General features: G+C 30.3%; 1 protein-coding gene across 3 annotated transcripts in view; it reads right to left on the bottom strand.

Annotated features, from left to right (window-relative positions):
• Positions 1-422: 422 nt before the first annotated feature.
• Positions 423-17,215, bottom strand: part of LOC107446964 (uncharacterized) — a 32,779-nt gene continuing 15,986 nt past the window's right edge. For 2 of the 3 annotated variants that reach the window (XM_087161238.1, XM_087161237.1), the window contains exons 2-8: positions 12,125-13,345; positions 9,040-9,246; positions 7,752-7,906; positions 6,181-6,293; positions 4,439-4,704; positions 2,609-2,772; positions 423-835 (exon numbers count right to left, since the gene is read on the bottom strand). In XM_087161238.1, the coding sequence (XP_087017364.1) occupies positions 674-835; positions 2,609-2,772; positions 4,439-4,704; positions 6,181-6,293; positions 7,752-7,906; positions 9,040-9,246; positions 12,125-13,331 (2,274 nt within the window). In that variant the 5' untranslated portion in view covers positions 13,332-13,345 and the 3' untranslated portion in view covers positions 423-673. Of the gene's footprint in view, positions 836-2,608; positions 2,773-4,438; positions 4,705-6,180; positions 6,294-7,751; positions 7,907-9,039; positions 9,247-12,124; positions 13,346-14,294; positions 14,401-17,215 lie in introns of those variants that run through there. The other variant, XM_087161235.1, reaches the window with a different exon arrangement.

Raw genomic sequence — 17,215 nt, 5'->3', positions numbered from 1 at the left:
CTACTTTACTCCTATCTGGGATTTTTAGAAATTTATCTTTTTAAATAATTTTAAATGACACAAAATAATGACAAATATAACTACAGTACAGAACCCGTTATCCGGAAATCGAAAAACCGGAACGAAATTCGATAAATTTTCCAGCCATTGAAAAAAAAAATTTTTTTTTCCTCATGAGATTTTAGGATTTTTCCTTCTTTTTTGAAAGATGTTTACCTTACCATCAGTTTGGAAATAATCATTAGTGTATTGCTCCATCGTTTTTTCTTCTTTTTAAGATTATTTCCAAAAAAAAATGATTTTTTTTTAGTTGGGTTTAACAATAAAAAAAGCGGCTTTTTGGAACGATTCAGAAAACCGGAAAAATCAGTTATCCGGAATCGCGATGGTCCCGATCGGTCCGGATAATCGGTTCCCTACTGTACTTTTCTTTTATATTCAAATAAAGAGAGCCACTATGTTTTTTTTTTAATTTTTGCATCATGATACAGAATTTATGTCTAGAATTAATATTAGTTTACATAATTTTTGATAATTAAAACATCATCTTGTTAAAATGTTTATTTACAATGATAAAAAACTTGAAAGTAGGTTTTCACTATATACAAAATGTTGAGATTCCCTTTTGTCTGAGGAAGTTTTGTTAGCCTTTTGCAGCCTTTAAAATTTCCATCTATGAGCTAGGTGCCACTTCATCCAACCAATCCAAATAGCTTGTTACTCTCGTGTAGACTCCTGGATAGCCAGCTCTTGCACATTGAAATCCAAAAGAGACTATTCCAACTAAATAATAAACTCCTTTCTCCAGAAGCATTAATGGGCCACCAGAATCTCTCTACAGAAATATATACTTTTATTGGTATGTTTTTATATTGAAAAATTTTCAGATTTTAAAATTAAAAAATATGTAATACATCAGTATCAAAAACTGGTAAATTAGTATAGATCAGGGTTGAAAAATTATATTGCCCGTCATACATTGGGTATGTATTTTTTATTCTTACGTGCCCGACCAGGTATTTAAATATTTAATCTAAAAGAAACTAAGCACTATCTATTGATTATAATAATAAGAATTTTTAAAACAAATTTAGCTTATTATTTTTTATTCCCATGTTTTGCTTATTTTGGTTAAAAAAAAGTTTACTGTAATCATTGAGTGAAATGTGAAAGAAACATTTTTAATTTAATGAAATTCGATGATGACAAAACAGGTTTTTTTTTATTCATTTCGACTGATATTTATATTTTAAAGTAAGAGGGAGTATGTGGTTATAAGTTTCTTTAAATAAATAGATATGTATCTTCATATGTTTCTATCAACGCGCATTAAGTTACAACTATTTTGATATTTTTTGTGCCCTGATATGTATATGTACAGCTTTTTTATTAATTCTTAAAAAAATAAACTAATTCTTTTTTTTTTTTTTTTAATTTTTACAACGTAATCTCTTTTTAGCACATTTTTACTACTGTTTCTCCAACTTTCTTATAAGCCTTTTGAAAAGTAGAACTTTGGAAAGTCTTCAAGTCTCTTTGAGCAAATGCTTTCTATCTTACATATTTCAAGTTAAGAAATAAAAAAATCACCAAGGGCAATATCTGGTGAACAGTGGATGTTATAATTATTGAAAATTTCAACATTTACAATTCTCACCGTATACAGGGTACGTAGCGTTTTTAAAAAGTGCTTAAAGGTGCTTATTTTCGATTTTCGTTTTTTAAGGTGCTTTTTTCATTGGGTGTTTTTAAAAAGTGCTTAATTTTCCCCTTTTCAAAATTAGATTTTTCCTATACTATGTTGATTTTCACTTCTAATTATGCAAAAAGATACAGTTAATATTGTTCTTTCTATTCAACGTTTTCATAATTAATTCAACTCCTATCTATTTCGGCGTACAGTCAGTCCGTAGCGTATGAAAACGCCATTCGTTTTACATAATTCAAAATTTCATGCTTTTTGACAATTGTCAAAAACAATGCCAAAAGGTTTTTTTTTTTTTTTTGACATGATGGTTGAAACAAGATAAAACCGTCGATTGTCAAAATCTTTCCAATCCTGCCTAATTTTGATATTTTTTTAAAGTGCTTAAAAATATTTTTTGTGTGCTTGAAAAGTGCTTAAAAGGTGCTTATTTTTTGTTGAATTATTTGGCTATGCACCCTGGTATAGTTCTTTAATAGAACTCAATATCAGATTTAAGAATTAATTGTTTGTTGGATTTGACTAATATACTCAATTTCAACGTGAAGCAGCATTTAAACGAAAATATTGCTAGTTGATAAATTTGTCACACAATAAATAGTATTTTTTCTTTTTTGTATTCTTATCCCTGAAGTAAGTGTTTTATATTGAAGAAAAAAACTCATCACAATTTGAGAATTAGTTTATTTTGTACACTAACAGAGTTAGTGTTACTGATAGATTATAAAACCTTACTGTGCTATAAGTAACAGAGCAAGGTTTTATGATCTCATTAAAAATAAGTTATTACTTTTTATGGCTATTTATAGGTAAGATCACAGGAAGAGTTCTATTTTTGTTAAAGAGATTGAGCTATAGGGTCATTTTGATGAACTAATTATAAACATTGAACTGAACACTTACTGAGCAAGCATCCTTTCCTCCTTCAAGTGTCCCAGCACAAATGAATTGACGGGTAATACCTTGTGGTAATGACCTACCTCGGTTGTCTCTGTAAGATTCATCACAGGCTGGTACATCAACTACTTGCACAGTTACTTCTCTTAATACTGTGGCACTTTTACCTCCTGCAAAATAATATTAATGAATTTCAGAAAAATATATATGTTGCTAATTTGAAAGTGTGAGACAAATTAATTATGAATCAACAAGAAACAAGTTAAATTTTGCCATCTACTTTGAAAAACTGTCTCAGTTTGTTAGCAATAAATACTGATACCTACCCCTTGCGGTTTGGCTTTCAGTCATTTTGAGTCCTATTTAGGGATACATTTACCATATCCCAAAGAGTTAGAAAGTTATATTTGTTGGACTGTCTAGAATATAATATATATATATATATATATATATATATATATATATATATATATATATATATATATATATATATATATATATATATATATAAAGCAATTGCCAAGAGGTAGTAGGACAAAAATGTTTATTTAACCATTATTATCAGAGAAAAATCATCCAAGTGACAATCTGAAAAAAAAATTTGGTAAAATCTCGACAAATAATCAAGTTGATATGTTACGTTTCAGGGAAAAGGGAAACGTTAGTAATTTTAATTGGTTCATTAAATAGGTTGAGAGGATGATATGGTTCTCACAGTTCAGTTAAAGAGAAAATTAAAAATGTTAATGCATGCATACTTAAAATTTAAATGTAGAACCAAAAGAGTGGATGTATAATAAACTGTGAGAAACTGTTTAATTTTGAATAATAAATTATGAAGAAGATTTAGTTAAAGAAATAACATAAACAAAAGAAAAAAATATATACTGAAAGCCTTTTTTTTTTTGTGGAAGCTGCGATACTCTAAAATTTAGAGGTATTTGGAAAATTTCATTACATACTTCATCAACTTTTTTCTATATATTAAAATTGCCACTTGCTTTTGTCTGCACAATGTATGATGAGACATTGTTTTAATGTACCTTTATATGCTAAATCAAATGAGGCCGATTTCAAGACCATCTAAATAATAGTTTAGAAGTTAAAAGGTTTTTATGTACAATATTGTATTTGTACATGTTTATGCATCTAAATATTACTGTCGAAATAAAAGAGGCCTTGTTTCTTATGTATTTTTTACGCTAAATCGATTGAGACCACAAGTCTAAAGATGAATAGTACAGAAGTGGTTAGATTTTTATATATGAAAGTACTACTGTTGATTTGTTATGTACTAGTGCAAAATTGTATTTTTTGCACATAAATTCTTCATGGCTCAGAAACTATCGATCGGTCTTATGGGTCTTATTCGATTCAGTGTTAAAAATACACCAAAAAAATAACCTCAGTCTAAAAGCGATGTAAGTTTCTCCCCCTATTTCTTGCTATCGCTGAAACCCGATGCTCGAAGTCGTACCATTTTTTACCACTTACTATGAGGAAGGTACTTAACAGTTCGTTAAATCGCATTTTTGAGCTTTAACTTTACTGATACTACATGTTGGATGGAAATGAAAGGCGTTCTTAATAGTTTCCTTTAACTTACTTTTATCGCCCTTCATTTTCATCTGACAAACTAGTTTTAATGGTGGATGACTTTAATTGTGATGTAATTAATCTCGATATTGATTTTCATATTTTTAAACTAACTTCTCTATTCACTGAAATATTAATCTATTTAATAGATTTCTATGAGTTCATGTTTTATAAGGATTCAAAAAATTTCATGCTTTAAGGGCAATGATTATAGAACATTCTGCATTTGTGTTTGCTTACCAAATTCTTGATCGCCCCATCCTGTTACAGTTACATCTCTGCCTTGCAGTTTTTTCCTCCTAATGTCTGGCTGCGACGGTAGACAAATGGGTCTGACATTTGGTTCAAAATTGATTCGATCTTTCAGGCGTATCACAGCAATGTCGTTGTAATGTTCTCTTGGTCTGTAATCGGGATGTATGGTAATGGAATCGATGAGGTACAACGTCCCTTCTCTGACGTTTGAACTTCCAACGCGAACTGAATAACGGGTTGGTTGAACATTTCTGAAAGTTACGATTCAATGAAATATGAGAAAAGAGAAATAGTTTAGTTTGAGATTGAAAATTAATCTGAACTTTTGTACTAACCTATTAATCTAACCTTCATTCGCTTCAAAAATACACGGATTGGAAATTGGACAGTGATCAAGAGGGGCAAATCAAATTATTGAACGTTTGAAACATGTTATTAACGTTGATTAAACATTTGAAACATGTTGAGATGTCGACTGTTATTTCCAATTTGTGTATTTTTGAAGCAAACTAAGTATTTAATTAAGTAATATCTTGCTGTTAAGTAATATCTCGCAGTTCTTGGAATTCTTTAATTGAAAATCAATGTCATTAGGTATAAAAGAAATCTAGATAAATTCAGGTATAAGAGTTTTATTTAAGTTGGAAAGAATTCTTCAGATTACAGAGAATTAGGTTTTAGAATTAAATTTTAGTTAGATTAGAAAGAATTTCGGAGTAGAGGGAAAATTTGGTTACTAGCCTACCCGAATGTCATATCTTAATCTTATTAACTACGTTATGATTTAACTACGCAAGACAGCGACCGAAAAGTTAAGTTCCATGCTGTTAATTATTGTTTACCATACTTCTGACAGAACACATTTGTATAATTCGTTTATTTAAAAATAATTTCGTGCGAAATATAATTTTAAATATTATTTATGTAAAAATGGTACAAAAAGTACATAGTACAAGTTACATTATGTTAAAATGGTATAAAAAGTTTTGAATTGTAAGGTATACAATTCGAAAAAATGCAAAATTTGAGCAAAATCGGTCGAATATACTCTGAGTAATGCAATTTCACAAAAATTCTATTTTTAAATTTTCATTTCTCATATACAACTCTACTGATTCCATTCAAAACTTTTATTTTTTATTCAGTTGAAATTACTACAGTTTTAAATCATATAAATATATGCATGTCTCACAGTTAAAAATTTTTCGACCATTATATTGAACAATAAAATAATTAAAAAAAAAATTTTTTGTGTTGAATTATCTTTGAATAAGCGAGTTTCACAATTGTGTTTTTTTTAATTTTTTTTTAGAATTTTTTAAAAAGTTCCAAAGACATGACAAGTACCCAAAATTTTGAATTAACGTAAAGGGGCCCTAACTTCCGACCGCCTAAATTATTGGGATCGTAGATCGTATTTTCTAGGTTCCGGTGACGCCCACCCCCTTAATTTTGGAGGTTACGAATCTAAATCTCTTGAAGAAAAAAAAAGTAAAATTCATTTTAATGTCTGACTTCGTGGCTTAAAATATCGTCTGCTCCAGTTTACATATTTAAATTCTATCACACGAGCCATTAAGATTCGCACGTGATAATCCGATTATTAAATCATAAGTTATTGAGGTTTTTCTTTTCTTATTTTGCGCACTATCTATCATGATCACAATTAAAATAAGTTTTATTAAGAAATATTTTAAAAATATCGTACGTTAGTTTATGTTACATACCTGCCACCACTTAATTTGAAACAATGGGCTGCTGTCACTAAATGTCTGTCATTGATAATGGCTGCTCCGCAAAGAAAATTCTCAACTCCAAAATTTCTTGTGTAAACACCAGCCTATAATTTGAAAGAAAATCGAGTTTAGTTTATTTAAAATACCCCTATTTGAAAGTTATTTACTATGAAAAGTTGATGTATATGGAATTTGTGACAAGTTTAACTCAAATAAAAACAATCGTTATACATAGTAATCTGATTTTAATTAAATAATAGTAATTAAAGCCCATTTAATTGAAACTGCTGATTTAATTTAGTATTGGTGACATTTTTATCAATACTTGTATGTATTGCGTAGAAAATATTCTAAACGTATTGATTTAGAATGAAAATATGTTTGACATATTTGGAATTTTTATTTATTCAAAGATGTTTCTCTCCCTAGAACGAACTCAACTGTCGAAGAGGTGAAGACGGAGAGAGAAAATATTAAATATCCTTTTTTTAGTTTTCACAAATAAACTGCTGGTGATTATTCACTTTGTCCAGTAGTATCTTTTGATCATCACCTTATCTTAACTTGAGGCGTGCAGTAATTTAAATTCTCTTTGAATTTTTATGACAAAATACAGTTAACAAGACAGTTTGGTAATCTAAGTTAGCTAAATAGTCTGTTTTTAAATTTTTGATAAATATCTTTATTTTTGTACAATTTACGTTATAAGAATCATCCAAATCGGTTTTCATCAGATTAAGCTGTAAAATTAAATTTTAACGAATCTGAAAACTGACAAAATGCGTGGATTTAAATTACAGATTGAAAACCACAAGTTACAAATTTTTATTGCCTCAAATTTTTGAGAAAAATTTCATGGAAGTTCTAAAATTTATCAAGCTCCTTTTCTCCTAACCCTAATCTTTATTGCCCACCTTTTTTGAAATATATTGTGTTGCCGAATAAAAATCATCAAAAGTTACAAAAAAAAAAAAAAAAAAAAAAAAAAAATCACAAATTTAACCTAAAACCCAAGATGTTGTCACCTAATCTGAACTTGAAATAACTTGAGTATATAATACTTAGAAATAATACTCAAAATATGTAGTATATAATATTTATTTTATTCTTAATTTTCTAATAATTATTTTAAGTTTGTTTTAAAAACTGATCTGTACTAAGGCCGAATCACTAAACTATGGCAAATTTTATTTTTTACTTTATATTATTTTATAATCGTTATGAACAGCCGATCCAAATTTGAGTTTAAGATTACCAGTGTTCAACTCTGCATCCTTGTAATCTTGAACCCAATCCAGAAGACAAAGGAACACCTGGATCAGTACCCCTATAGGTATTGATTATACCTATATTGATTATTTATGGGAACTTGGAGGACTAAGTGGCCCCAGCAGATTTAACATGAAACAGTCACCATGTAATACGCAGGAATTCTTCTGCTGGCTGGACTCGATCTCCCGTTCTGACGAACACGAGTCCAACACCCTACCAACCAGATCATCCCGACTCCATGGCTTATTATTTATTAAAAACAAGTTTATAATTGTATAAATAAAAATTACCATCCAAGGCCAAGCTCCTATACTTGATTCTTTGCCTCCAGCGATTATAGGAAGTTTTGTCTTGTTAATGTGAAGTGCCATTTCAGGTATCATCCTCGGCATTTGTCTCTTAACTCTGTTCAAGTTTAATCCTTTAATTACTCTCGTCCCACAATCTGTAAGAAGCGATTACATTTAAGTGAAATTTTATGAAAATCAGTAAAAAAATAATTATTCACCTAATTTGTTATTCACAATCAAGAGGCTTTAGTGATCAGGGTTGCGATATGATTTTCCTGATTAATGGATCGAATGTACTCAACATACTACAGTCCGGATTTTTTTTATACTTTCATTTCATTATGAAATTTTTTTTCTCAATAAAGTACAGAATTTACAAACTCGCTTCCCAATGAGGCGACTCAGGATCAATTCTGGTTGATAAGAATTCTGCTCCTGGCTCGCACCGGCCACAGTGTTGACGTAAGACATCATCAGTGGTAGACGGATTATGGGATAGAATCTCTCGCCGTCGGGCTAACCGTTTGAGATTTTAGTGGTTTTCTTTTCCATGTAACACAAACTTGCGTTAGTTCCATCAAAGAAATCCTCCACGAAGGCTGGATTGTCCCAATGCTTGATCAGGAGTTCGCTTGTCTTCTGGGGTGGGTATAAAGTTACAAGGCTACGGAGTGGAGGTTGAGTATTGTTAGTCGTAAACTCAGAATTGGATCAGTTGTTCAAAGCTGGTCATGAAATGAAATAATATAAAAAAAACTCTGTATTTAGCAAAATTTTTGACCAAGAGAAAATTTCAACTCTTTAAAGCGCATTGGTTTCATGTCTAACACATTTATGATTAACACTATCGCAAATGACTGAATATATATACAGTTATTTAACTCTAAGTGCCATAAAAATTTACTTAAATTTTATATTAAGAGGGTTAAGATTGTAATTAAGTAACAGATAAAAAAAATATTTACTTTTTGTTCTTTGCGGTGTTCTCTTGATTCAGCTTTTTAATTTTTATTCGAAACAAGTTTTGAGTTATTTTAAAAGAGAGTCTTAGAGATCTTCCCGTATTATTTGCTTTTTAAAAATAAAACTTGGATAAATAATCTGCAAATGCTGTACTAATCTGCAACATCCGCTGTCGTGGTACTAACCATGTCGCTTTTAACAAAGATTCAAAAAGCTTTCCAGAGATTCAGGCATTTTTAAGAGAAATGCATCGTCAAGGAATCAAAGTTGATGAAATTTATTTTATTGATGATTAAATATTAAATAAAATGAAAATATTCTTTACTTGGCATTTCGAATTTTCTTGAGAGTGTGGGATCGGGGCAGCAGACTATCGGCATATCATTATTCCACTGACAGATTGTAGGCGTTTGACGTCGCCAATTGTCCATCACTTCTTTGCATTCCAGCAGTGAAACGCAGCTTCCATCCTTTTGGTCAGGTGTTTTACATTTTTCTGCATTATTGTTGTCTGTAAATCTTATTCCAGCAACTAAACAAATTTTTTAAAATAATTAAATCCGTATTACGTCTATTGGGTAAGTCTCCAAAAAACAACACAGTGGAAGAATTTTTTATTTTTTAATAATTTTTTTTTTAACTGTTGCATGAGAATTCATAACAGATCCTAAATACTTATGTTTCGCTGATTTCAAATCTGCAATAAATTTTTCTCTACAAGTTATAGTTTTTTTTATGACATATTAAGTCTATTTTTTGCAGAAACACATGTCTAGAAATGTCATCATGAGCCGTTAGAGACGCTCCCCTATTACGAACTGTTCTTTTTTCTTGTGCTTCGGAACACGTCATAATAGGAAAACTCCTCTAGTCACTTACAACGACATTGCCAGACATTTTTTTTGTTGTATGAGATTTCATAACAGATCTTAAATACATTTGTTTCGCTAATTTCAAATCTGCAACAGAATGCCATCATGAGTCGTCAGAGACGCTCTCCTATTACGAACTGTTTTTTTCCCCTTGTGCTTCGGAACACGTCGTAATAGGTAATTGGAAAGCTCCCCTAGTCGCTTACAACGACATTGCCAGACATGAGTTCCTAGGCAGTTTTAATTCTGATGATGCGTGTCCTTGCTCTAGAACATGGGTCGCCAAACTTTTTTGATCATCGACCCCTTTGTAATTTTTCGAAATCTCCATCGACCCCCATAAAAGTAATTTTCTGTTAATTAAAATAAAACTCTTTTAGATATTGTGTTTCGACATTTATTTTATGATTTTAAGCATATATTAAAGTTATAGTTCATTGTGTAACAATAGTTTTACGAAAAATATATTAATGTGGAAATTTAAATACCGTAATATTTATTAAGTAATAAGTAAAGTAACTACAGATTTATTGCTTCTTGATCAATGAGATGGGTGTGCCTGGTGTTTTTTTGCAAGGTTCGCTATATTGGGTTCAAAATTGGCCAATTTTAATCTTAAATCCCCTCAAAACTCCACATTCAGTTTATTTTTGTACTTAGTTCAGATTGAATTTACGTGAAAGTTAAAGACACACATGAGATTAAAATAATAATATTTTCAAAAATTTTGTAATTTTCGTAAAAAAATACAAAGTGTGCTATAGTTTTGTAGCGGGCAGTACTAATCCATATTATTATTGCTTACCTTCTTTTTTACATGTATTGATAATTAAAATTGATATCTAAACTAAACGAATGGTTTTTATAAAACGATAACTAATTATCCAAAATTATAAAAGTTTTAATAATGACACTGCAAATATTCAACACTGTTCACAGTTTGCAAAGATAGCTGAAACTGCGTATGATATTTGCGTTTGTAATGTCAATGCTCGTCACATGTGATATTTGGACAAGCGCACATATGCATATGACTTATAAACAAGAAGTGCAGAGTTCGTGCCACTGCGCGCTGGTACGTAAATACTTGTTTCACCCGAATAAATATACGTTTATTAATTTATGTTCTATAAAGAAACTGATATTAAGTCTATTATTAAAAAAATTACAAATTTTACATACTTAATTAGGTATATGTGATTTGCGTATTAAGAATTGTTTTTTCTTCGACTCCCAATCGACCCTTTCGATTCGGATCGACCCCCATTCGACCCCCTGGCTCAGATCGACCCCCACTTTTGCTAAATAGACCCCTGGGGGTCCATATAGACCACTTTGGCGATCTCTGCTCTAGAAGTTTCTCTCAACATTTATATGATCCCCTGATATATATAAGGGAGTCGTATAAATGTTGAGAGAAACTAGGGGAACTTGGACACATCATTAGGATTAAAATTGCATAGAAACACTTGTCTAGAAATGTCATCATGAGTCGTTAGAGACGCTTCCCTATTACGAACTGTTCTTTTTTCTTGTGCACCGGAACACGTCGTAATAGGGAAGTTCTCATAGTCGCTTACAACGACATTGACAGGCATGAGTTCCAGTGCAGTTTTAATTCTGATGATGTGTCCTAGCTCTAGAAGTTTGTCTTAACATTTATACGACCCCCTGATATATATATAACGTTTTTAAACTTGCATATTTTGACGAAAAAGAGACTAAAAATATAATTTAAAAAAAAAAATCTATAGCCTTAGGAGCAAAACTAATTTCAGATTTGAAACCCCACACCCGAATTAGACAAGAAGTATTTGTACAAATATGAAATGAAATATGAATATTAAATTATAATTTTATCTATTCAGCAACTGAATTTGTATTTATTTCAAAGTCAATTTTTATGGTAAATTTCTATAACTGTTATATAAAAATATCGTAAATATATTGTGTATTTGTTTTGCTATGTAAGAGAAGGTAGGTAGGTACTTTATTTACGTTGCACTAGAGCTGCACAATGGGCGATTTGTAAGAGAAGTCGGAAAGTAGTGTTGCAACGTTAAATTAATTTCTATGCTTTATAAAAAGAAAAAGAGAAGCACTTGTTTTTATTAAGTAAAAAACCGATAGCAATCTATTTTTTTCCATACAGGTGAGATTTAAGTAACTTGACTATAATCTGAAATTATATACATTAAAAAGTCCTGTATTGCATTCTTTTTTTAACTTGTTCTAACTCAATCGACTTTATTATTTTAATTTTACTATAATTTCTAACTTTTTATAAATATCTTAAAACTAAAACATCCAAAAAAATATATTTTATATTTTTAGTTGAAAAAATAATCTGCCTAAAATATAAGAGTACAGAAATAACCTACGACCACAAGCTTGATAAAAACGAAATTGCTCTATCAATAATAAATTTATAACTATAAATAATTTGATATAGTATTAAGTTATAGCATAACTATAAATAATTTGAAAAATATTTAACAATGAATTTCAAGCTAAGCACAAGAAAAAAAGGAAAAATACCTCTCGCTGATCTCATTTGCGCAATGAATTCATTTAGTTGCTCATAAGTTGCATTATCTGGCTCTTCTTGAATAGGCCTCTCGGTATCAGGGAAATTCGGTATCAATGGTATCCTGGATACTTTTCCAGTACGTCTAGATGCTTGGCCTTCTTGTTCAAAATTACTTTCCTCCTCTTCGTCAAATCTGGCTCTCCGGGAAAGGACTCCTCGAGAGTGAACTTGGTATTCTGGTGCAAAAGTTAAGGTTTCATCTGTGGTATGATTTTCTGTATCAATGTCACTTGACGCATTTATGGAATTTGTGTTTGTTATGGAATTCTCGTAAGCGATATTGTCACTTGATGTAGAAGTATGTGATTGTTGACTAGCTGCTGTTTCTCCGAATTCTGATTTGGTGTGATCTAGGCCAGTTGATTCACTTTTATAAACGAACTTCGCTAACCTAACCTCATTTTCAAACATAAATGAATTAGGTGAATTATAACGTTTTGATGATACTTGTAGAACTATTTCGTTTGTAGCATTTCCAGATAAAACGATGTCAAACTGAGCGCTTTTTGAATCATTAGATATATTTTGATTTAAAATGCTGTTTTTATCACCGTTGCTAAAATTCACACTGTTATTTAATGCAGCACTTTTTGAATCATTTAAAAAGTTAGTCATATTTTGACTCGAAACATTCTTAGTACTACTATTGTCGAAATTCACACTGTTATTTGATACAGCACTTTTTGAATCATTAAAAAAGTTAGTCATATTTTGGTTCGAAACGTTGGCAATACTTTTATTGCTAAAATTTACACTGTTATTTGATATTGAATAATTAGTTTCATTTGTTAAGACAGGCATATTGTTTTCTATTATGTATTTATTTATATCATCTTGAAGAGAATTAATTGAAACGTGATCTGCTAGGTATGTCTCTGAAATGTTGATATGTTCAAACATTCCTTTATTATTTATGTTATCTGAAAAATTCAGATTGGAAAAAAGTTCGAATTGTTTCTTAGGTTCTGAGGTTGAGATATTGTCTGTTGTGTAATTCGATGATGGATAATCATCTTCTAGAAAGTTATTAGTGTTATTAAACAATTCAGTTCGTCTAAACACATTCAGGCCGTCAACAACTGCCAACACAAATATCACATAAAAACAATGGGAGAATATGATACGCATTATGAAGTTGATTCCTCTTGGCTTCATTTTTTTTTCAATACCTGCAAGATAAAACTAAATATTAACTATGAAAAGTTCTCTGAGGGTTTATTAGTATTATTGTTTATTAAACTAGTTAAGAAGTTTTATACTTTAATAGGAACAGCATTTCGTTCTGCTACACCCAGGACCAGCCATGTGTCAAAACTCTTGAAAGATTTTTGAACATCATAATTAAAGATTTCAAATATGTCATTTATTAGAGAAGAGCTCGGACTCACTCATAGTTGTCGTTTTGCACGGGGGGGGGGGTTCTTTTAATAATCAGAAGCTCCGATCAGATTTTATTATTTCTGACAAATAAAAAAAAATCCGCTTATCATCATCGATTTGAATTTAGTTAAGTTAAAAACAAGCTAAGAAATTTAAAAAAATTAATCATTCTACAGATGCTTAGTTGATGGAAAATTTTTTCTCCGGCTTGAAAACTATGGTAACTGTATGCATTTATTTCATCCTCTCAAAATCTGGACGCCTTATGGTACCATTCTTACATTAGATTCGACACACACATGATTCGGGGCCGGGATAGCCTGGTTGGTAGGGCACGGAGCCCATGTTCAAGAGGTCGTGGGTTCGATCCCGCCGGCCAAAGACTCCCCGTGTAGCAAATGGCGACTGATGCACGTTAAATCTGTCAAGTCACAGAGTCCTCCATGTTCCGATAACAAATCATACATCTGGGGGTACTGATCCAGGAGTTTCCTTGTCTTCTGGATTGGGTTCAAAATTGCAAGGCTACGTAGTTGAACATTAGTAGTCGTAAACCCAAAACTGGATCGGCTGTTCAACGACGGATATAAACAAATAAACACATATGATTCGGTCTGAACTTGAGATTACCTAATCTATGTCGGATCAGGCCGAAATCTACTGTAACTACTCAAACTTGGGTTGTGAAAAATCACTTTAGGAAAAAAATGTATAAAACCATAATTTAGAACTACTTACATTACGCCCTGAGCAAAATCAGTTTTGCTTTGACCCACAATGTCTGTATCCTGAGCCATAATACGGAGTGAATTAGCTGCTACCTTAATTCGGTGTTAAGCTGAACCATGTTTCCGTTCAAGTTAAACTGTAATATTGTGTAATCAAGTTTAAGAAGTACGATAAAGTTCAACTTAGCACCATACTAAGGTTGTAGCACACTTGAACGATATAGCTCAACGTTCCAAAATTTCTAATAGTATACTGAACATATTCCCGTGATGCCATATTTATACTTTACGGAAAAATTCTAAGTGTACATTTCTAATGAGCACAATATAAATTTTTGCTTTTAAATAGACATAAGGAAATACTATTTTTAAAAAAATTTTTTGAAAGTAGGTGTTTCGTATGTCACTTTTTTTATGTCGTTTTTCGCAGAAAATTAAAGTGCTTTCAGAAAAATTAACGTCAAACTTTTGATCCCGCCCTTGTGTGTGTTTTTTTTTCCTCTTGCGCGTCTTGCGACTATTTTTTTTAAAAAAAATATCTAACTTCTATTTTTTTTTTTAGGTTCTTCACTAGAAAGTTGTAATCAATAGCTCATATTTTTGGTTGCCTATTACTTTTACATTTAATGAATACAATATAAGTTATAATAATTTTCTTACTAAGAAGTTGGTAAGAAGTTACTAAGAAATGCAAGAAGTTGGAAGGGGGAACAGTGATGTAAATTCAGTAACTAAACAATCTAACTGATTGACGCTTCTTTATCAACTTAAAAAATAGTTTCCTGTAGTTACTAAACTAACTTACAGAAAAGCTCGTGTGGTTTATCTTAGAAAAGTTAATTACTTCCTCCATTCTTAATTTTATTTTTAGTTACTACTAAAAAAAAAGGCTTAGCAATCTGATTCATTTCCTTTTTAAACATTTTATTGTTAGAAACTTCGTGTTGTTATCTGCATATAGCAACAATATGAGAATTGTTTTCGAATGTATTTTTAAGTTGTTTAAATTTTTTTAAACTAATTTCGATTATTTATTTCCACTTTTTATTGCTTTATTTTAAAATGAATTCTAATTCGTTAATAAAAATTATTGTAAAAGGAAGATTTATCTGTAGTGCAATTATAATTGTTGTCTTATGAAAAGAATTAAAAGTTTTGCTATGCTAAGTGTTCCTAAAATATGGAACTAAAAAGATGGCTAAAATATGGCTAAAGATGGCCTAAAATATGGCTAAATTAAAGAGTTTAGCTATGTCAGGAGTTCCCACTCTATGGAACCAAAAGTAATATTAGGAAATTTAAGAGTTGTGCTATGCCAGTACATCCATTTTCAGTGTATGCGTGTTCAGGGAAGTGTATGTTCAGTTCATCAATCATATCAATATTGATTTTATTTCATCAACTTATATTGATAACTAATACTTTTTATGAATATTTATTTTATGAATAACTCCTTTCAATTTAACTATTTATATTCTGGTAATTTTTTATTTCGAAATTCTATATTCTTTCGGTTTAAGCTGTAATGATTATTAAATGTCAGCATCAAATTGAAAAATGGTGCTCGAGTCGAGTTGAAAAAAATGTGGGAAAGCATTGAATTATACTGTAAAAATACTAATAGCGTTTCTCATAGTAGGGGAGAGTGGGGTCAATTGTAAAATTTTTTACTTAACTATTTTTAACTAACAAGAAATCCAATATATTATTAATATTAATTGACGGACGAGTGAAGTAGACTATCCTCTACTAGAAAAAAAACTTATTTTAAATGTTATTATATTAGTTATTAACAATTTTTGACAGTCATGCACTTGTTACAATTGTCCCCACTTACGGGGTGGGGTCAATTCTATATAGGGCCAATATCGGAAAAATAATTTCTCTTTGAACTCTTATTGAGCCAAGATTAATGGATGTTGGTTCAATAAGGGTCCAAGTTATTTTGCTGCTAGGGAAGATTTTTTCTGTCTAGTTGGAAGTATTTCTAATTTGAAAATTCAATGACAAAAAACAAGGTCCATTGGTTAACGATAACATTTGCGTTGCTTGAAAATCGCTTAAAAATTTATTTTTAAGTCTAAAAAATTACAAAATCTATAATACCAACTGATTGCATTGGAAAGCTGAAAAAAAATTCTCTTGAATGTAAAAAATTACACAATCGCAATAAAAATCACTAATAGCACAGCAAAGTTATAAAATTTGTTTCAAAGAGAATAAGATTACAAATTCAAGTAATACTTTCTGACATCACTCCTGAAATTACAAAAAAATTTTTCGAGTTGAAAAATAACAATTAAAAGGATAAAAATAACTGACATCACTTAAGTTATTCAATTTGCTTTCGAGTGAAAACTTATTTACTCAAAAGATTTCCAATCGATAATAGTACAAAGCAATACAATTTGTTTCAGAGGGAATTAAATGACAAATTAAAAGAATGGATAACCCTTGTGAAATTATTAAACTTGTTTTCGTGTTAAATTAATTACTCAAAAAGAATGCTAATTGATAACAGGAGAAACATGAAATTTGTTTTCAAACGGAAAAAATTATATAATCAAAACTGCACTGATATTACCGTAAAGTTCTAAAATTTCTTTCAAGAGGAAAAAATTTCAAAATCAAAGAAATATCCTCTGATAACTGTGCAAAGTTATGAAATTCCTTTTCGAGTAGAAAAAAATGACATGACAAAGGATTTTGCACTGATAATACTGCAAAGTTATGTTCAGAACCTGTACTTAATCCGAATCTGTAGAACCACTGTTCAGATTTACATAGGATTTACAAGGGTTAAAATTTAAATTTAAAAAAAAAAAAATTCGATTTCAATTTGCTTTCGAGTGAAAACTTATTTACTCAAAAGATTTCCAATTGATAATAGTACAAAGCAATACAATTTGTTTCAGAGGGAATTAAATGACA

The sequence above is a fragment of the Parasteatoda tepidariorum genome, chromosome 4 (assembly GCF_982258835.1).
Source record: "Parasteatoda tepidariorum strain Cologne lab strain chromosome 4, Ptep-v5.0, whole genome shotgun sequence".
In the NCBI taxonomy this organism is placed as follows: domain Eukaryota; kingdom Metazoa; phylum Arthropoda; class Arachnida; order Araneae; family Theridiidae; genus Parasteatoda; species Parasteatoda tepidariorum.
The sequence above is the reverse complement of the archived record's forward strand: the minus strand, read 5'-3'. Positions and strand labels throughout refer to the sequence as shown.